Source organism: Trichosurus vulpecula, chromosome 9 (assembly GCF_011100635.1).
Source record: "Trichosurus vulpecula isolate mTriVul1 chromosome 9, mTriVul1.pri, whole genome shotgun sequence".
NCBI classification, from domain to species: Eukaryota; Metazoa; Chordata; class Mammalia; order Diprotodontia; family Phalangeridae; genus Trichosurus; species Trichosurus vulpecula.
In genome coordinates this window covers 57453642-57475727 of record NC_050581.1, presented here as the reverse complement: position 1 = coordinate 57475727, position 22086 = coordinate 57453642, and the positions used below count along the sequence as shown (strand labels likewise).

The window sequence follows — 22086 nt, the reverse complement described above, 5'->3', positions numbered from 1 at the left end:
CTCCTGACTCCAGGGCCGGTGTTCTGCTCACTGTGCCACCTAGCTGCCCCTATTTACTTTCTTATATCTCTGTAATCCCTCAGGACTTGGCACATTGACTAGTGCACAGGTGCTTTATGGATGTTTGCTGAGTTAAATTGAACCTCCCTGAAATCAACTGTCACATTTATGTATTTAGCACCTGTTATATGCTCAGCACTATACTAGGTGACACAGGACAGAGAAAAATAAAAGAGATCTTCCTTGCCTTCACTCAGGGGCTTATGATCCAATGGGCAAAATGAGGTAATACATAATTAAATGATGAGTTGAGTAGGGAGGGAGAAATCTTTGGGGCCTGCAGCAGTAAAGGAAGGCTTCATGGAAGACACGGGCTTCGAAGGATGGGGAAAATCTGAGTGGGTAGAAAGGATAAGAGAGATCACATGAGGTGAAGTGATGAGGAAGAATGAACAGATTAGTAAATAAGAGTTAATAGTACAGAAGTGGAGCCAAGATGGCAAAGTAGCAGAAAGCAGTGCAGCCAAGGCAGCCAAGCTCTTGGCCACAAAACTCCAAACAGAGCTAGAAGATGCACTAGATCAAATATTGATGAAGAAATTTCCCCCAAAATCACAGTGAATCCTTTGTGTAGCCCAGGATGGCATAGGAGACAGGTCTGTGAATACTGAGGATGATAGGTTGGGCCAAGAGTATGCTGTGCAGTGAGCACTCCAGTAGCCAGGGAGGGACTGTGAACCAGAACAAGAGGAGGTCACAGACCCATAACAGAACACTGCAGCAGGGACAGGTGCTAACTGACAGCTTGGTTACCCACTACCCACCTCAAGGTCATGATCTAGGGCAGACTGGAGGAGGTCCTGTGTTGGGGGAAATGTTCTCTGGTTGGGACACCCCAGGTGATGTACTAAGAAAAGAAGAAGTTCAGAAGCAAGCACCAGTGGTATGGCTCAGATACCGGGAGCACACTGGGGCCTCCGTTCGAGTGCCTAGACCAGATTTCAGAGGAGTAACCAGAGCAGAAATCCCAGAAGAAGGGGGAGCCTGAAGTTCTGTCACTGAACCACCAGAACTTCCTGACTGGCTGAAAGGGGCTGAGTTCAGCATAATTCTACTGTTACTCAGATTGAAACCCAGGTCAGGAACTTGCACAGGTCAGAAGAGGGGAAGAACAATCAGACTTCATCCTAGATCAAACTACTTTGGAAACAATGAAAACTTACAGGCATCTGGCCTGTTCCTGAGATCCAGGAAGAACGATATTCAGTACTCTCAAGAAGGCAGCAACAGGACCATTCAATACCTTCCCTTACTGTCCTTCCAGAAGTACAGCAGGGCCTAGCCCTAACATCAAGTCCAAAGTCAGGAAGTAGGATCGAAGAATGAACAAATGAAAAAAAAGAATCCCACCATAAGGAGCTATGATGGTGGCAAAGATACTCAGGATAACACAGAAGAAAAACATTCTAAAGCATCTAAAAGCCAATCCTGAAAGCAAATCACAGGTTGGGCACAAGCTCAACTAGAATCCTTGGAAGAGATGAAGCAAGAGTTACAAAACGATTTTTTAAATGTTTTTATAAATTAGAGTACTTGAAGAAAAAAATTGGAAATGAAATGAGAGCTTTGGAGGAATTGGAAGACAAATTAAGTGTGGCATGAAACCTGTATGATGATCAGCTGTGAATGATTTAGCTGCTCTGAGCAATACAATGATCCGAAAGAATTCCAAAGGACTTCTAATGAAAAATGCTTCCCACTTCCAGAGAAGGAATTGGAGTATCAATGCAGATTGAAGCATATTTTTTATACTTACTTTTTTTTTTGTCTATGTTTTCTTTTGCAACAAGGCTAATATGGAAGTGTTTTACATGTATAATCTATGTAAAATTGCTTGCCTTATCAAGGAAATGGAAGGAACCCAGAATTTTAAAAAAATTAATGTTAAATTTTTTATGTGTAATTGAGGGAAAATAAAGAGAAAAAAAATAACCAAAAAAATTTAAATTATCTAATGAAAAGCACTGTAACCAAATCCAGTCTAATTCCTACATTGCACTTCTTCTCTTGTAGAAATTATTAGCAATCTTAAGAAATTGTGAGTCCAAAAAACCAAGCTGAAATCTAATCTAAGCTAGTCAACAGAAACGGTTAGGCAGCTGGGGCCTTTTATACTTTCGTGAAGGTACACTACATATAATAATATAAATTCAAAGTCAACTTAACCTTTTTCTTATTCCCCAGCAATACTTCCCAAATACTCTACTACTCAGTTTACTTTCTGATAAAGAAGCTCTGGCACAGGGACCTAGTTTATAAACCCAAATTCTTAGCTATCTTGAGTCACCAGTTTCCCAGCACACAGAACCTAGCTGAAGCCCAAATGGCAAAATTAACAATTTCCATCAGATTCCTTCCAAGCAAATGAGATTTATTTTATAACTGCTTGTTGGGACCAGTAAAGTCAGTTCTAAGCCTTTTGTTTCTGGATAATCTCTGTCCAAACTCATAGTAGGATTTTTTTCAGCAATTTGAATGTACTTCTGTTTTCTAGGGAAGGCTTGAATCCAACTGAGTTTAAAAGAGTGTACATCCATGGGACTCTAGCTCAGGAAACACGGTTTTAAATTTTATTTTTTGTTTTGTTCTCATGCCTTTAGTAAACCTTGTGGTGACCGTGTATTGAATCATGGCATATGTTGGCATTCCTAAATAAAGCTATTCAGAGTAGCTTGACTTACAATTAAAGGTTATTGGATTTAGATGCTGTCTTTGCTATTTTGTTTTATACAAAGATCCAGGTCACCTCTTTTGGGGATTGGATTGTCTTAAAGTGAAATTAGGATATTAGCTTGCCAGGGTCAGAATTGGATCTCTCAGAAAATTGATTCTGAGGAATTTGGTCTATTTCTTCCCCTTAAGAGTCAAGGGTAATCCAGAAGAGAGTGTGATACTATGTGGACATTCAGAAAAACTTCACTAGCTTTCTCTGAATGTTTCCCTACAGGACCACAGGCGTAAAAGAAAGCTTGAAGAGCCTGCACTAAGCCAAAATGTCATCTGAATTGGAGACACCATCAGATGGAGTGGATGAATCTGAAAAAAAAAGCTATGGAGGACCTGAATGGGAAAACCACACAAAGTGAGTGATTTAAATACACCAAGACAGCTTTCTACTTTCCCTCAGCAGATTCCCTTTTTAGGGTTTTATTTTGATGTGGACAAACCTTGTGTTACGCTGTTATTTCCCTTTACAGTAACATAAGAATTGCAATGCAAATAAAACTGATGTTTATACAGAACTTTTCCATTTTCTAGAATGTTTTCACATTGCTTATTTGATTCTCCCCTTAGGACAAGGAGAAGTAGGTAACAGCAGTAGTTGTGAGACTTTTCATAGCAGTTTTCGTAACTTTATTTTTTCATTTTTTAATCCGGCAATTTTATATGAGAGTATATAGGAGAAAGTGCATCTAACTTTGTCCCCTCCTTGATGCTTCTATCCCACTTGGTATCTGTAGTCACAAGTCACAAGTCCTCTTGCCCTCCTCCAAGACTAGTAGGTAGTTTTTGTGCAGTGCCAAGCACTTTGTCTAAAGGACCTTAAGATTGAAGATGGTGCTGAGACCCTGAGAGAGGAGCCAAGGTAGTGCCCTGCCTATCTGCAAAGTTCTCATTTTATGGCTCCAAGTGATTCATGTTTAAAAACTAGCACTCACCATTTAGGCTAGTAAAGAGCTGTTCCTATGCACTAGCTAGGGGACAAGAATATGAGGTGGCCTAGGATGGATGACTCCTGGAGTTTTCTTGGGCTCCGTTTGCCTCTTTGTTCGCAGGTGCATACCTATTTTTAATCTCAGCCATATTTTTTTTCTCCCTTTTTAGCTTTTGTGTACTGACTGGATTGGTCAGGTGATTACCTAACCTTGTTATCTTTTGTAGGATTTTTTTTTAAGAGGCCTAATCCCAGGGATACTGTCACCAGCCGCCTCCTTTACATGTGTCTTTCTGAGGCTCTAGTAGGCACAGCTGGAGACTTGTCCTTTAGTCTGTTTGCATAAGAGGCAAGAAGCACTGGTGTTTTTGCCATGAGGCCTCCATCACTGAAGGTTGTCCCTGTGGCAGGATTCAGGGGAGACTCATTATCTAGGAGCTTTGTTCCCTTGAGGACATAGTGACTGTGAGGCAGATTTGTGCCAAAGAATACATTTCTTCTGGTGCTTGGGTAAATGTAGCAGCAGAATATCTTTCCCCTGTGTGGTTTACTCACTCGGGGGGTGGGGGGGGCACTTGTCATTACCTCTGTACCTCTGTGGCCAGATCTTTGTCTCTTCTGTTCTGTAGCATAGCCTGAAAATCCCTCTGTCTCGTAATAGGTCCTCCAGGGAACTGCATGTGTAGTCTAGGGATTTGCTGAGAGCTCTCATTTCCACTGAGCTGTCCTTAGCTTTTCACCAGACGTAGAAGGGCATGATTTTCATCCAGAAATATGAGCTTGGGCTTTGAAATGTGTAACTCTAATTTGGAGTCGCTTTATTTTTCCCCGGACTCAAGCTACTAATTCTTTTACCTGCTTTACCTTACTGGGCAGCTTGCCTGTGGTGAGAACTCCTAGCTTTTGTGTCCGGCCAGATGCTCAGCCTAGCTCTGGTGAGCCAGTGCCAGCTTTTCTTCTCTCAGTGAACTGACTTGCTGGGATTTGGACTCTTGTTATATATGTTAGGGTTGGGATATACCAGTCTTACCAGTATACACACAGTGCAGTCTTTACTGAATGGGTAAGTTTGGTAATAAGTCCCCTTAAAGCACCTTGCAGAAAGCTCTGAGCAGAAGACCTTGAGCTCTCAGATAAGGCTTGACTCCCAGCAGGTTCAACAGATTGTACTTCTGGCTCGCTCTCTCCACAGACAAATGGACCTTTCTGAGCTTCTAAAGGAAGGGACTAAGGAGTCTCATGACCGTGCAGAGAACACCCAGTTTGTCAAAGACTTCTTGAAAGGCCATATTAAGAAGGATCTCTTTAAGGTTTGTACCCTCCATGAAGCTATGGTGGTTCCTGATGAGCTAAGAGCTTTAAGAATATAGAGGATGGTTTCACTGGGCAGGCTGGTAGTGGCAAAGCTTTGTTGTACCTACCTATTACTGTATGCCTCCTACTAATACGGCGATGGAAGACTGAATCTTTACAGGAAGCTTCTCTAGAGGCTTCCAAACAATCAAAAAGTTAACAAAAGTTAAACTAGGCAGTTAATATTTGTGTGATAAGGAATTGACTATATAACACTTTTAAAAAATAAGCTTCCTAAGCATATTTCAAATGATTTCATTTATAAAAATTTGGTTTGCACAATGTGGTGGTCTGAGGACACTGTTATGTAAAGTGATTTACACACATGCTTGTTCAGTTTTTAAAACACAGTGGCCCATTGGAGACCATCTTGAATCTGTTAAAGGCATAGGGAGAGGGGACAGGGTCAATTTCAGGGTCCTCCAACTATGCCTTAGCTCTTAACTTCCTCAGAGGTTGGCATTGCCCTACTGGGCAGTCCTTTTGAAAGCCAAACATCCAACAAAGGTTCTGTAGAAACAGCCAACAAGAATTTTGTCAATTCCCCTGAGTGTCTCATCTAAACAAAAGATTTACTGAAATGGAGGTGGTCACAGCTCTAAGCCAGAGGGCCCAGATCTGACAGCTTGTTTTATGTATGAAAACCACTCTGGGGTTGTGCTTCTAAAGAGTCTTCCTTTTGATTTTAAATACCCATCAGCCACCATCCCTGATATAAATTGCTAGTGAGCTAATGATATCCCTGAGCTCCTGACTCTGCCTAGCTCCCATTCACCTCTTTCACTTCTCCCTTACCCCCTCCATGACAGCTAGCTACCACTGCACTTTATTTCACATACTCAGCCCTGGAAGAGGAGATGGACTGCAACAAGGACCAGCCAGCCTTTGCTCCCTTGTATTTCCCCACGGAGCTCCACCGCAAGGAGGCACTGACCAAGGACATGGAGTATTTCTTTGGCAAGGAGTGGAGGGAGAAAGTGAAGTGCTCAGAGGCCACCCAGTGCTATGTAGACCGGATCCATTACGTGGGGCAGCACGAGCCAGAGCTCCTTGTGGCCCATGCTTACACACGGTACATGGGGGACCTTTCTGGGGGCCAGGTACTGAAGAAGGTGGCCCAGCGGGTACTGAAGCTACCAAGCACAGGAGAAGGGACCCAGTTTTACACATTTGAGAATGTAGACAATCCCCAGCAGTTCAAGCAGTTTTATCGGGCCAGGATGAATGCCCTGGACCTGGATCTGAAGACCAAGGAGAAAATTGTGGAGGAGGCTAACAGGGCCTTCGAGTACAACATGCAGGTACCAGTGGAGGGATAATGGGCACAGGTGGGATTGACTATAGATTTCCAAGTAGGAAAGGGAACTGTTTGGCAAGAGAGGGGTTGAGCGTGTGGGTGGGTGGGTGGGTGGAGGAGGGGGGATAGAGGAGGTATGTTAGAATAGGGTGAATGTGGTATCAGTGGTCTGATCAAGGGAGACTAGTAGAACTGGCCACCACCTTTTAACTTGAGGACCTAAACTTGGCAGATATTTTACCAAAGACTTTGCTGGTCATAGCCTTTTGTTTGCAGTTTAAAAGTATTTCAGAAAAGGCTATGGTTTTCACTTATTTGGGGGCAGGATAAGAGGTTGCTTTGAAGGCTTCAGGTGTGAGAGACCAGTTTGAAGCAAACTGTGTCTTGTTGCCATTTTACCTTTCAGAGAAGGGGATTAGAAGCATCCTACTTAGCTTTAGAGAGAGAATGAGTGAGGAGGATAATGTTGCCCCCTAAAGCAGCCTCCAAAGTATCATAGGACCGGTGATACTAAGCTCTGGAATGATATGTTCCAAGTAGGAATAGAACAGCCCAGTAAAGGCCACTCAGGGTGGTTTGGGAAGGTCCACTTTAAACTCTTGAGATAAGGTTTCCCTGTCCTGGGGACTTTCATTCATTCACTCTTGGAATGGGCCTGAGGAAACAGATTCCATCTAGACATGGGGTCTTGAACATAGTAAATAGTAAGTCTTTTGGCTTATTCCAGGGGACCCTCAAATCCTCAGCATGGTCTCTGTGTAGAGTGCAGCTCACCTAGTACAGGCCTGTGGACAAGCTTCACCTCTCCATGGAAAAAGCAGCATGAGGGTGCTCAGGAAATGCCCAGTGTTGAATCCAAATGGATTTTTTTCTAGGCTAACTTTTTGTTTGGTCATAACCTGTGATTTTATTGGTATAGGGAACTCTCCTGGTGAGAAAATTCCTATCAATGCAGATCTGCAACTGTTCTGCAAGTTATGTTCTGAGAGAATTCCCTGAAGCACTGAGATGTTAAGTTAGTTAGTCCAGGGTCACACAGCCATTATGTGTCGGAGGTGGGACTTGAACCCAGGTCCCCTTGACTCCAAAACCAGCTCTCTAAACCCTATGCCATGCTTTTAAACTATTCACCACTTACTCTGTTGTTAAAAATACTGGGACTAGATTTCCCTGGGTTGGGTTGTAGAAGTGAATTAATCAAGCTATGTATGGTGGAACCCAGTGATTGGTTTCCCTGAAGTATTTCCATCAGTGAGAAGAAGCCACAGCACATCTAAGGTCAGTCTTCACCCCACAGGGAGGGCATTGAAGACTATAAACTGATCTAGCAGCAGCAGGTCATAGGGAGTTACCCTGAAACATCTAAAAAGAAGTTGCTTCTCCCTCCAAACCTTGATCCTAGTCATGGTACCTATCACCCCAGCCCCTCAATATAGACTAAGGGAAATCTGTCAGGTGAGGGCTCAGTTGGTACTCTGCTCCTCCAGATTTTCAATGAACTGGACAAGGCTGGCTCTTTGCTGGCCACAGAATCCCAGGATGGAGAGCTCCTAGTACATGATGGGAAAGGAGATGTGCGCAAGTGCCCCTACTATGCTGCTCAACAAGGTAAAGGTGGGTCTTACCCTTCTCCAACACCTCTAGATAGGTTTGGTCATCTTGGCTTTCTAACCTATGGTGTCTCCTGTTGGCATTGCCCCTGCAGGTGCCCATGAGGGTAGTGCTTGCCCCTTCAAAAATGTCACGACTGTATTGAGGCAGCCCAACCTTCAACTCGTCCTTGCTGCTGTTGTGGCCCTGGCTTCTGGACTGATGGCTTGGTACTTCATGTGAAGGAGGAGCCCGTGACCCTGGTACTCGCCAGGGATAAATAATCCCAGTCAACCCCCCCATCCCTACCCTAACCCCACTGACTAAAAACCATCACCTCAGGTGACCTTTTAAAAAAAAAACTGGGTTTGAGAAAACAAACAACCAATGAAACCAGACACTTAAAGTCAATGCCCAACAGACTGCTCTCTGCAATATGATTTTGTAACCCAGATACTAAGGGTAGACTCTCCCCAGCAATATAAGCCCAGAAGAGGACTCAAACCCAGAACTTAAAAGATATAGGAAGCACAGCTTAGATCCGAAAACCTCTATATAGTGGAGCAATTTCCCTCAGCCTTGTGGAGTCAACTCCTCCTCCCCTAAGGGCTCCACCATGTACTTAGGGCTCTCTTCTTCCTTCATCTGGTCTCTCATCACTCAGGTTTGTGTTGATCACTCAGTTGATGAGATGCTTCACTCAGAACAGTGTACACTTGTTGGGGTGGAAGGAGGGGAGAGAGAAAAAGAATAAAGCTGCTACGCTGTGTCCACCACACCAAAAGCAGGGGGACAAATAGCCCTGGGAGGAAAAGAGCCTGTGTTCTACCCTAGACTCTGAGGAAGAGTTTCATTTTGGCTACTTCTTTCAGCAGACCAACCCTTGCTGTCCCTCCTGGACAGAACAACAGGAGCAGAGTCTGGCTTCTCATGTAACCGGTGTAAATGCTAAAGCATCCAATAAAGTTTATACTTGAAACTTTCTGCCTTTTTTTTCATAATGTACAAAAACGCACCTTTAAATTCTGATGTGCTTGGGCAGGAGAATTCAGGGGTGAGGGGGCAAAGTAGTATCCAGCATCCAGCACTATCCCTCAGGATGTGTATCTCAGAGACTGAGGTCGTGTCTATTTCAAGACTCGAGTTTTCTCCATCACACACAGGCCACACTGCTAAGTGTGGCTGAACCAGATTAAAATGTAAATGGGAAATATTTAATAAAATACAGTAAAACAGGAGAGTTGTCTTGCGATCTTCTAAGTAAACGAGTGAGCAGCCTGCAGGGATCCTTGTGTACAGTTTAGTGGCCCCCATTTCTAACACCATTACATTACACCACACCAGCTTATGCCAACTGAAGTTGGCCCAAAAAGTACTGATTAACCCAGGACAAGGAGAAAAAATAGCTCACAGTGTAGACGTTGCCCTTCTGTTACCACCTCCCTCAGTTTCTTCATCCCCTGAGTAGATTGTAGTTGGAACACTTAATTCCCCTCGTTACCTGTCCCTCTTCCTAGCATGGGCATGTGAAATTGAGTTACCAGCCAGAATCAGACAGCTTTCAACTTGGGACAGGCTCAGCCTGTGATTTCATCAGGAGTTCCTCGTGCAGAACTTTCTATAACAACCCTATATAGCAGCCACCTTTTCTGCAGCTTCCTCTATGGACCAAAGATAGATCGACTATGCTAGCTTGTCAACTTTGGTGGTATTATCTTCAGCACCTCGGAGTGGTGAGGGTGGGGAATGCTCTATTAACATAAAGGTCTCACTCAAGTTCATACTTTTTCTACAGCTGCCACTAATATCCCTACTAATTTCTGAAGTTGCTCACTTATTAGAGGAGAGGAAAAGGGCTTTGTCAGAACTTTGTCTCTGGGCTAAAATGGTGAAGGTATGTATAGCATTGAGAAGTTAAAAGAATTTTGCCCGGTTACATAACCATTACTAGTCAAAGGTAGAAGCTGGAACTATCTATTTACTAGGGCTATTACCTATTACTTCTTAAGGCTGTTACCTAGAACTCCAGATCTCCTGCTGTAGCTGATGGTTGAAGACTTCAGTAAGAACAAACGTGTTTTGGATATTTCAGGTCCCAGTGTTCTTCCCATGCAAAATAAAAATACATAGGGCAAGGATGCCCAAGGGACAGGGAAAGGTGGGCAAATGGACCAATTTAATGTAAGTGATAAACTAAGACTTGAGAACAAACAGGTTCACATTAAATAGGCTGACATGCATTTGAATTGCAGAAACCAGCTAAAGGGTACAGTAGTAGCAGTAATGCTTATGACACAGGTCCCAAGTCTTACATTCAGTAACAGGGCTTAATAAGATGTCAGCTCAGCCTTATCACCCATCATCACCTCTCTTCATTCACCGACTAAACCAAATTAAACAACATGATTTCTCCAACGGAAGCTCTGAACACAATGGACATTAAAAGGTTTGGTGCAAAAATAGTGTTGCCCAACATGGCTCCAACATCGTTTAAAAGAAAATCTCTGCCAATAACACTTCACACGATGCCTGTTGTGCGTGTGCCATCTAGTGGCCAGTCAATAAACTTCCATGTCTGGGAAGTGAGGGTAGAGGACAGTTTATAACAGTCTCCTCTCTGGCCTCTTCCCAGTCCCCCTTCCACCGCCGGTGTGAACTGAGACAGAAAAAGGTTGAAATGCCAAATTTCAGGTACAATAAGGAAAACGTCCAAAAAGAACAAACTGAGTCCTCCACTGCCACTCCACCTACACCTTCCCAGAGATGGGGCTCAGCAGGGTTTGACAGGTACAACGTTGGACTTCTGGAAAGAGAGGTGAGGAGATGAACCAACGGCATCTGTTAGAAGACTGGAGATGCAATCAATTTTGCTTGTTACCTTTTCTAAATTGGCACCCAGCCTTGTTCCAAAATGGTGGGATACTTGAGCAGGGCTCTCTGAGGTCTGATCCTCATGGCTCACCAACTCTGTCCTAATCAGCACTTGGTCCTACAGAGCTTCTACGTGTCCTAAGTTGTGATACCTGAGTTTCTAGTGCCAGTGGTTCCAAAAGTTTTTCTATTAATTAGAAGTCCTGTCCTTCATGATGCATCTAGCTCCTACTAGAATTTGCATGATCCCAGCTACTTTAGTCCATCTTTTAGAAACTTAGAGCTCTCTCGGTATAATCAGAAACATGGGAAGATGGCCTTTTGAATCCACCTTTTCCTCAGTGGCTGTTAATGACCACTCGACCCCCTGGTTTCTCTACTCCTTAAGGAAGGGCACCCTCCCACCCCTCAACACCACCATGGTCAACATCCCATGTCCTGCTAGTTGTAGTCATGAACCCTACCTTGGGCTATTCTGTAGTATGGAAAGTATCAGAACAGACATGCAATAGTGTCAGGGCAAAGTGACTGGTAATAGAAGGTAACTGTCACTGTAGAAGGCATACGGATAGGGTAGTAGGAAGAGGAACTTCTATCCCAGAGGCCCCATGAAACAAACTACTGTTCCAGGATGCAGGTTTTCTCTGATTCCCAAGGAGGCAAATGTGAAAGAACCAATACCTAATATTATAATGGCAGGATCTGGAAACTTTCAATGGGGAGAGTACCTCTGCTAGTGGACAGTTAGTTCACTCATGAAATCCTGATTATATATACTAAGCAAAATATTAATATCCAAAATAACATGCTTGTCACTTCCCCCCCACCCCATTGACAATAAACTTCCAATCTGCCAAACCCTAAACCAGAAGAGATAAAAATATCCCTGGGATGGACAGACCAGAGAGGACAGGAGTTCCCTGCTTCCAACCTAAGGAGGAAAAAGGGAGAAGCTACTGCCAAGCAGGAAAACGAAGCACAGGGTATAGGATTGACAAGCAAAAAGGAGAGATGGTGATCCCGGGTCCCAGCTCCCGGGTGGTCTCCGTTAGCAGAGGCGCTTGTACGTGTAGATGTAGGCTTTGCAGTTAGGACAGCTGTGTGTCACATCTTTGAAGTCATCAATCAGGCATGGGATCAAGCAGCAGCCCAGGTCACACCTGAAGCAGAAAGGAAAAGTTAATCATGAGAGGAAAGAAGCTCTGACCAAGGAAAGGTGTTGAAAATGGAGATGAGGAGCAATAGCCTAAAGCCCTGTAAAACTGATCTCCAGTACAAACAGGATCAGAAGAGGTTATGGATAATCTGAAAAGGAGATAGTAAAGCAACTTTGCAAGTCAACCAGAATAAAAGATATGAGAAGTTAGAAGTGGGCAGAATTCTTGCCTCACCCAGGCCAGGCTTTCCACATACCCCATGAAGCAGCAGAAGAAGCCCAGTACAAAGTTCATCAGTCCAATCTCATAGGAGATCTTGGTGGTGATAGACTGCTGGCAGTGAGGACACACGGTCTGCACAGGTGCACCCTCGAAGATTTCTCCCTGCAGCACAGTCACTGTGGTCGCAGCCCCCGAGGGGACAAGGACAGTGGCTGTGTGGCCGCCAGGGCCTGGATAAGGACCTGTGGGGTAGTAGCCCATGGGAGGGTGGGGGCCAGGAGGTGGATAGAAGCCTGGGGAAAAGAGACAAAAGCAATTCAGAGGCTGCTAATTTTCCCCAAACATTAGGCCAGCAAAAAAAAAAAAAAAAGGCTAGCATTTCCAGTACCAAAGGGTAACAGGTTAATTCAGGAATTTTGCCCCCTCCTCTCTGTCCCTAATACAGATCATAAGTCTGTACAGGCACCTAGATGAACTCTTGGAGCAGGTAAACCCTGAAATGAGGTATTTGGTCACTTCTGTGACCCAGGCTGACTACTTGCATCCTTTAAAGTCCTTCACAAAATAGGATAAAAGCTCATTCCAGAGAATTATAGCTCCTCCTCCTCTTCGGGAAGATAGGACAATGAGGAAGGTCAGCTATCTCAGCTGAAGTCGGCAAAGCTGGGAACAGAACCCAGGTGTCTTGACTTCTAGTACTAGTCATGGCATTCAATCTCATTATTCTTTTTGGCCAGTACCTCATGTCTATGGCCTAGGGGGAGCAGGCTAGGTCAGCTCTGAGGCCTTTCACCTTTGTAGAAACTTAAAAGGTCTTCAACTTCAACCCAACTTAGATACACCTACAGGTAGAGACAAGGAGAGAGCTGTTGAGCAAGAACTGAAGCTATTTGTTCTGGGAGTTGAAACAGTTAAAAAAAAATGCACAGTAGGGGGTCTTCAGGATAACCTGCTATACTTTCCATGTGTTTCAACCAGAAATAACCACCTAATTTGGATGGTGTTATCTAAGTACTAGCTTTTGTCAGTGGGATAATACAAGGTGGAATTCTTAAGTGTGTCTGACTGCCTTGGTTTAAATGGTCAGATTGCTTGAATCTAAATAAAAAGTCTGATGGGCAATTTTCCTCATTGAGGATTTCAAAATGTTTCTTACTTCAAAACTGATGCCCAGGGCCCAGAAAAGAACAGTCCAGGAAGAAGCTGGCCTTCTACTGGGTGTTTCTACCTGAGTTTATAGCATCAAAAACTGCAAGAAGCATATTCTCCCTCTGAAGTGAAGTCGATCAGACATGCTCCCTGGCAGCCGTGGGAGAACCCACAGACCAGCCTTTAACTTTAACTAAAGGACTTTATGATCAGTGGTCAACTTAGGTTTTGTAGATTAAGAACTACTTAGTATGATATGGATGATAAATCAACAAAGGTTACTGAGTTGTGGTCAGACAAATAGAATTGTGAGAATACTGGTGGCCCCCACTTTCTCACTTCTCACTCTACAATATGGCTTCCAACCTCAGCACTGCACTGAAACTGCTCTTTTCAAAGTTACCAATAATCTATCTAATTGTCAAATCTGATGGTATTTTACCAATTCTCATCCTTCTTGGCCTCTATGCAGCATCTCCTCCTCCTTGGTACTTCCTTTTCGCTATGTTTTTATGACACTTACCTCAGTTTCCTTTACGTATGCATTATTCATAAGAAAGTTCCTAAATGTCACTCTTCATTTGATGACCTCATCATCTGCCACATGTTTATCATCATCTCTGTGCAGAGCTTTATAAACTAGACAGCCTAGTTTCTCCTCTGGCTGTGAAAAGCTTTTAATGCCAAAGTATTTGTTTGATCTTAGAGTCTGAGCAGGGGAGGGACACAGTCAAACTGGATATCTTTCAGGTAGCTCAAACTCATCAGGTCCAAAGCAGAATTCATTTTCCTCCAACCCTGCCAAACTCGTTCCTTTTGTGAACTTCACCATTTCTATCCAAGGCACCACCATCTTTCAAGTCATCCTATCCAGGTTCACACACGTTGAAATCAGCTCTGATTTCTTATTCTTGCTCAATTTACATATCTAATCATTTGCCAAATCGTTTTAAATATAATTCCAAAATTTCTCTTGGATCCATCCCTTTCTCTATTTACATGGCTGCCACCTCAGTTCAAGCCTTCATTCCTTCTTTCCTGAACTTATATTGCATTAACTGCCTAGTTGGTCTTTCTCCTCTCTCCAGTCCACCTTCCTTCCAGTCTGTTACCAAGTGATTCTACTAAAATGTGGGTCTGAAAATGCTATTCCCCCACTCAAACTCCTGTGGCTTCCTATTGCCTCTAGGATTAAATATAAACAATCCTGGCATTTAAAATCCTCCACAACTTGGACTCAACCTGTCTTTTCCGCATCATTATACAATTCCTCCTCCTCACTGTGCTCTATGGTCCAGCCAAACTGGTTAAACAGAGCAGCCTTCTTGCTGTTCCTCCCACACAACTCTCCATCTCCTATTTGGTGCTTCATCCTTGCTGTTTACCTCAGCTCTGGGATATACTTCCAGCTCCCCTCCACGGCAGAGAATCCCTCCCTTTAATCCAAAGCTAAAGGATGACCTTCCGCTCGCTGACCTTCCACATGCTGCTCTTCCCAACCTGGCTTACCTTTGTTTTGTATTTTTCTATATGTATGTCTCCCCAGAAGCGGTTTCATCTTTGTCTAGTATCCCCAGCAACTAGCACAACACTGAGCACACTGAAGGCAAGTGTCATTTCTGATCAGCTGCCAACAGGATAAGCTTGAAAGGTATGACTGAGGTAGAGACAGGTCATTGAGACTAGGAGTAGATTGTCTGAAGTCACCATCCAGCTCAGTCCTGTGATCACCTTCTTTAGCTCCTACTCTTTCTGGAACAGCACATCTATGGATGTCTCCACTCTTGTAAGGGAAAACCAGACTTTTCCATGGACTGACAGACATGCTTTTGGTTGAATAGAAATGATATAACGGAGACAATCCCATTAAACGGTTTCATGAGAAAGAGCCAAACTAGGGTGAAGTGAGACTAGATTGTGAAGTGGATGGAGTGTTGGGCCTGGAGTCAGGAAGACCTCAGTTTGACTCCTGCCTCAGATACTTCCTCAATGTGTGACCCTCAGAAAACTACCTAACTTCTGTAAAGTGGGGATAATGCAGCACCCACCTCTCAGGGTTGTAGTTACTATAATCTCCTTAAGGGGAAAGACTGTTTGTTGCCTCTTTATATATCCCCAGTGCACAGCACAATGTCTTGCACACAGTAGGTGCTTAATAAATGCTTGATTGATAAAATGAGAAAATACTTGTAATGGCTTGGCCAGGGTTTGTCGTGTTGCCTATTCTGAATTCTTTTGAGTGAAGCCCAGCCAGTCACTCATTCTTTCATCAGTTTATTTTTCTTTTTACCTAAAAACAAACCTTGTTCCACAAGAAGGGAAAAAGAGTCCCTAGTAAAACGAGCCAGTGTAGAGGAGATGGAGGTTTTTTAGTAAAGAAACTTCCCCCAAACATCTGATTGGAACTGGGGCCCAATTTTGTCAAGTTTTCCCCTGTCTTTACCTTGTCTAACCAGGAAGGGAAAAAAAAGAACCAAAAAGAGATAAAAAAATACAAAGAAGAAGAGACTGTCTTTAAGCTTCTGATTTAAGCTTCTGCATTAATAAGACTAATTCATGACCCCATAAAAATGTCAAGCATCACTCTCTGACTGTGAATTTTCAAATTACGAGGGGAACTAAATTAAACTTTGCTATTGAAGTCATATATACTAAATTCCATAGTATCATTTCTCTGCGTGCACATCAGAGATTGTTAAAAATGGGGAATTAGTGAAGTTAAACATTTAAATCAGTCTTTTTCTTAAAAGCGATCTTTTCTCTCTCATTTTCTCCCTCCCTTCCTCTCCCTCCCATCTCCCTCACCACTCACACTCTATGAATGCCCACTATCAAAAGGATGGAGGACTGTGCAAGTTCCCTTTGTACTGACTTTACTTAGCTCCAAAGTGACAGAAATCATTCCTTTCCTGAGTGTGTCCCTCTTCTCTGTGGAAAAACTTTATTGCTTTGTCTTATCTCAAAGCAAAACTGTAGCAGGGTAAGCTGTATTTATGCTAAGCTGTTTAAGTTAAGCCCTTCACTTTATTTTACTAACAATTACACCATAAACTGCCTAGCTTATCACATCCCTTGGCTCTCGGTTCTTACAAGCTTATTTTGTGCAATATTATATGTGTTTAAGCCTGAATTAGCCTCCTGGACACAACTACCTCACAGTTGGGAAGACTTTGAATTGTTTTATGCTTAATCTCACAAATGCTTAAATCTTCCTATTAGAGCAGATGTTCTTAATCTGTGATCCACAGTACACGATCCCCACTTCCCACCCCCCAGATATTCAGGGATAGAATTATGAAGATCCAAGAATTTGATTTTTATTATTTTAATAACTATATTTCAATATAGGTTTCCTTTGTGATCCCATGTATTTTATGTTTTATAATTTAAAAATACTATTCTTAGAAGGGGTACACAGTCTTCATCAGACACAAAAAATGTTAATCAAATAGCAGAAGCATTTCAGGGGGGAGGGGGCAGGGGCATGACATTCCCTCCTTCTGGAAAACAATGATCTAAACTTTTACAGGTATATACCTGATATGTGAAGAATTGGTTTGTTTTGGGTAAACAGTAGAAAAGACACTTTGTGAAGCTGGAAATCCTGTTAACATGCTTAATCCATAGGTCCCGTGATAGCAGAGATGCCTTTATGAGTTTTCAAGCCTATAACTATAAATTGAAATGAGAAATTCTCCTGTGTCTAAATGGAAAGTCAATGGTCCTCTAAACATGATAATTACAAAACATGAAATTACAAAAATTACAAAATTACAAAAATTGAAGTTTTAGGTTGTTACTAAAGGGCAACATGGATTTTGTAAAATTTACAACTGAATAGAGCTTACCTATTTGAACAGTTTACCTTTATATGGAGGAATTAAAGATACTCTCCACAAGATGGGATGATTCCATAGCAGTTTATTAAAAGCTGCCTTTGGTCATCCTACTCTTCTAATAGTTTTTTCTTTTGCAGTAAAAAAGTAAGCACCACCACACCTTTATGAACATCTAAACAAGAGCATGAGGTTCCATTTACAAGAAATAGGGAAAGATTTGTAATGTAATCAAAATGTGAAAGAGGTTATTTATGCAATATTTAAATGATTAATTTGGTGACATTACCTAGAAATCGGAATCCTGCTGCCATACCCTATTCAAATGACTTCCAATCCCCATTATTCTTCTGTGTAAAATCTCACAAGTTTTATCATTATGACTGTTAATTCTTACCAGTGATTTGACTTGGAATGTGTTATGAAAGGGATGTTGCAAGTCATATATAAATGAGAGAAAAGAGCTGGAAGCTTTTGGAAAGACTTCATATGAGTTTACTAGGTACAAAAAATTAGTGATTTTCAAAAATAAACCTACAGCTGTAAGCCAATCCTAGTACCTGAGAGAGCTGTTAACTTTAAAATAACTTCAGCAGGCTTTAAGTTTACATTTTGGAACTTCTCAGTTTGTAAATTTGGATTATTTATTGCCTAGGAGCTCACTATGATCCTGGTTTTGCTGATAAATCATGAACCCTGGATAGGCTCTCCTCAGATTTTCAGGACATTTGTTTTCTCTGGGTTCTGCTCCTACCCGAGTGCTCCTTCTCTCAGCATCCTTTGCTGGATCTTAACTAACTTTGAGTGTATCCCCCGAGGCTCTGTTCTGGGCACCCTTCTCTTCTCCCTCTATACTGTATCACATGATGATTGTCAGCTCTCATGTATTATCATTTCTAGACAGATGATTCCCAGATCTAAATACCTATCCCTAGTTTCTCTCCTGATTCCCAGTCTCACATCATTAGCTGCTATTTGGACATTTAGAACCAAATATCTTGTAAGCACTCAAAATTCAACCTGACTAAAACAGAACTCATTATCTTTCTACCTGAACCCACCCCTTTTCCCCAACTTTCCTATTACTGTCAAGGGTACCACCATCCTCCCAGTCATCCAGCCTCACAACTTAGGCTGTGTCCTCATCACTCACATTCAGCTCACCAACAGATCCAATCTGTTGTCAAATCTTATTGTTTCAACCTTCATGACATCTCTTGTCCAAGTCCCCTCTCTTCACTCGCACAGCTACCTCTCTAGTATAGGTCTCTATTACCTCTCATCTGTGACAGCTTTCTAACTGGCCTCCCTCCCTCGAGTTTCTACCCAATCCAATCCATCTTCCACTAAGCTGCCAGTTTTTTCCTAATGTGCAAGTCTGACCATGTCCCTCCTCTTCTAACTCCTATGGCTTCCTATTACCTTCATAACGGTATCCGGCATTTAAAGGTTTTTATAACCTGCTTTCTATCTTTCTAATCTGACTATACCATATTCCCATTCACACATGTTACAATACAGTCACACTGGCATATTCTATGTTCTGTCAACAATTCACTTGATCTCCACCTCAGTGCCTTTGCTCTGTGGCTGTCTCCCATGCCTGAAATACTCTGTCCCCTCATCTGCTTTCTTTAAGACTCAGCCCAAATCCCACTTCTTCTAGGAAGGGGAGAGAAGAGAATAAGGATTTATGAAGTGCCGGTGTGTACTAGGCACTGTGCTGACCTCTTTGTACGGCTATTAGTGCTGTCTGACAGTGTCTGGCACATATGTGTGCTTAATGAGTGCTAAATGACTTAAGAATCACAAATATATGGGGCAGCTAGGTGGTGCAGAGAGTAGAGCACCAGCCCTGAAGTCAAGAGGACCTGAGTTCAAATGTGACCTCAGACACAACACATTCACTAGCTGTGTGACCTTGGGCAAGTCACTTAACTCCAATTGCCCTGCCCTCCCCCCGCCCAAAAAAAAAAAGAATCAAAATATAGAGCTATACAGAGACCCTGACAACCACCTCATTTCACAGATAAGAAAACTGAGGCCCGGAGAGGTTAAATGACTTGCCCAAGGTCATACAGGTAGTGCCAGAGGCAGAATGTGAACTCAAATTATCTGACTCCAAAGCCAGTGCTCTAAACTGTTACCATGATGCTTCTTTGCCCCCAACTACAAGTACAAAGAGGTCTGATTATATATATTGAAATTTTGAGGTAGGGTAGTGCAAAAAAAGGGGACAGGGGAATATCTGGAATAGGCTTCAAATTTCAATCCAGCTAGTTAGTATGTGCACTTTAGGTAGAGATGGGAGGAAGAAGTTGTTGAGCAAGAACTGAAGTTGTTTGTTTTGGGAGTTAAAATAGTTAAAATTGTACATCAGAGGATCTTGGAAATTACATGCTATGTTCTTTAACAGTCTATACCTTTTAAACAAAAAATAACCTCCTAGAGTAATTTCATAATATATGTATTTGATTTTATCTGGGAAATCAGGCAGGGTTCTTAGGACTGCATGGTATCACTATGCTGGTCTGAGCTCATTTCCTGACGCTACTTAGTTATAATAATGTTATATTTACAAAACAGTATATGTTTTTTAGTACAAGTGAAACTTAACAGACTGCAGCCAAAACAATAAATGAAAACTGTTTCTACTACACCTTAAGTCAAGTCAGTGGTTCAGGGAGAGAGGCCTATTAAGGCCACAATTTGATGAATGATACCTATGCCTTTACTGCAGGGTTTCCTCTTCCCTAGGTTCCTCAGGGACTGGCTCTCAGTTGCCTGCCAGAGAATCTATGCCTCATTTGTGCTAAGGACTTCGACTTTGAGGTTTTCACTCAAAGTCACTCACTACTCACTCATTCCCTGTCCAGGACTTTGTGCTGCAGTCTGGTTTCACAAGAGAGCCCAAAAGAGTGGAGGATCTTCAGGCACTTATTAACCAGCCTTAAGCTACCCTGCTCAGATGAATAACTAGAACCATATGAAGGCTTGCCATACATAGCCAAAAGACACCTATATATTTGTTTCCAAACCTCTTAGAATCAGGGGTTAACTTTTTTTTTATGTCATGGACCCCCTCAGGTAAAGTACACAGAATTACAAAGGAAACTCAGCTAAAATATAGTTATCAAAATATTTTTAAAAAGCAAGTTCACTAGACCCCAGATTGAGAATCCCTGTTCTAGAGACATGGAAAATGAATGCCTTTTGTTGGGCCACTGGAGGGTAATCTGGCAGAAACCAGCTACAGACCAATATCTCATATATATATATATATATATATATATATATATATATATATATATATATATATATATATATATATATATATATATATATATATCAAGATAAGCTCAAAATGGGTACATGATTTAGAAATAAAGGGTCATGTTGTAAGCAAATTAGTGGAGCATGGAAGAAATAACCAATGGATAAGGGAAAATATAGTGTTCAAACAAGAGGTATAAAGGTTCACAGGAGGTAAAATGGATAATTTTAGTTACATAAAATTAAAAGGTTTTTGCACAAACAAAATCAGTGCAGCTAAAATTAGAAAAAAAAGCAGGTAACTGGGAGGATAAAATCTTTGCAGCAAGTTTTACTGTCAAAGGTCTCATTTCAAAGATTCTGAGGTACTAAGTCAAATTTATGAGAGTAAGAGCCACTTCCCATAAGCAGTTTTCAGAAGAAGAAACCAAAGATAAGAACAGTCTTATAAAAAAATTCTCTAAATTACTAAAAATTAGGAAAAGGCAAATTAAAACAACTCTTGAGAACCACTTCATACCTATCACATTGGCTAAGAAGATAAAAAAAGAAAGATAATAAATGTTGGAGGGCATGTGAGAAAATAGGGACATTAATCCACATCTGTTGGAGCTATCAACTAGTCCAACCATTCTGGAAAACACTTTAGAACTATGCCCCCAAACCTATGAAATTGTGAATACCCTTTGACCCAGTGATATTGCTACTAGGTCTATGCCTCAAAGAGACCAAAGAAAGAGGAAAAGGACCCATATGTACAAAAATATTTATAGCAGCTCTTTTTGCGATGGTAAAGAACTAACTGGAAACTGAGGAAATGCTCATCAACTGGGGAATGACTGTACAAGTTTGGTAAATGAACATGATGGAATATTGTGCTATGACAAATGATGAAGGGGATGATTTCAGAAAAATCTGGGAAGACTTGTATCATAAGACACAAAGTGAAGTGAACAGAACCAGAAGAATAATTTATACATTAACCACAATACTGTAAAGACAGTCAACTTTAAAAGACTATCAACATACTGACCAACCATAATTCTGAAGGACTTCTGATGAAATGTGCTATCCAGCTCCAGATAGAGAACTAATGAACTAAGAGCACAGACTGAAACAGTCTTTTTCTTTTGCTAATTCTGCTAATGCGGAAATTTGGTTTATGAATGTACAGGTATAACACATCAAATTGCTTGCTATTCTCAGGGAGGAAGAAGGGGAGGGAGAAAATTTGGAACTCAAAATGTTTTTAAAAACGAATGTTAAAGTTTGTTTTCATGTGTAATTAGAAAAAAATAAATTATTATTCAAAAAAATTTTTTAAAGGAAATTTGGTTTGCACATATATACTTGTAATGGGTTTTGTATTTCTTGCCTTCTCATTGAATAGGTGAGGGGGAAAGGAGAGGGAGAGAAAGTGAAGCTGAAAATAAAACTGAATTAAAAAAATAAAATAAATGCATGCATCTTCTAAGAAGCCAGAATGCCTTTAGCACTTACTGTCTAAATTTACCATTCGTTTGCCGCTTATCTTACACTACACTGTATGGTTATCTTCTTCAGCATCTGCCTTTCTCCCCCCAAAGAAACCCCTCTACTATACTTGAGGAAAAGAAGTGTTGA

At 41.8% G+C, this 22086-nt stretch overlaps 2 protein-coding genes across 6 annotated transcripts in view; one reads left to right on the top strand and one right to left on the bottom strand.

Annotated features, from left to right (window-relative positions):
* Window positions 1-8934, top strand: part of HMOX2 (heme oxygenase 2) — a 32515-nt gene extending 23581 nt beyond the window's left edge. For 3 of the 4 annotated variants that reach the window (XM_036739740.1, XM_036739741.1, XM_036739742.1), the window contains exons 2-6: window positions 3008-3142; window positions 4908-5025; window positions 5878-6369; window positions 7853-7979; window positions 8071-8934. In XM_036739740.1, coding sequence (XP_036595635.1) covers window positions 3054-3142; window positions 4908-5025; window positions 5878-6369; window positions 7853-7979; window positions 8071-8198 — 954 coding nt within the window. In that variant the 5' untranslated portion in view covers window positions 3008-3053 and the 3' untranslated portion in view covers window positions 8199-8934. The remainder of the gene's footprint in view (window positions 1-3007; window positions 3143-4907; window positions 5026-5877; window positions 6370-7852; window positions 7980-8070) is intronic. The other variant, XM_036739743.1, reaches the window with a different exon arrangement.
* Window positions 8935-10102: 1168 nt separating this feature from the next.
* CDIP1 (cell death inducing p53 target 1) overlaps window positions 10103-22086 on the bottom strand; it is a 60233-nt gene continuing 48249 nt past the window's right edge. For both annotated transcript variants that reach the window (XM_036739744.1, XM_036739746.1), the window contains 2 exons: window positions 12240-12498; window positions 10103-11986 (listed from right to left, as the gene is read on the bottom strand). In XM_036739744.1, the coding sequence (XP_036595639.1) occupies window positions 11875-11986; window positions 12240-12498 (371 nt within the window). In that variant the 3' untranslated portion in view covers window positions 10103-11874. The remainder of the gene's footprint in view (window positions 11987-12239; window positions 12499-22086) is intronic.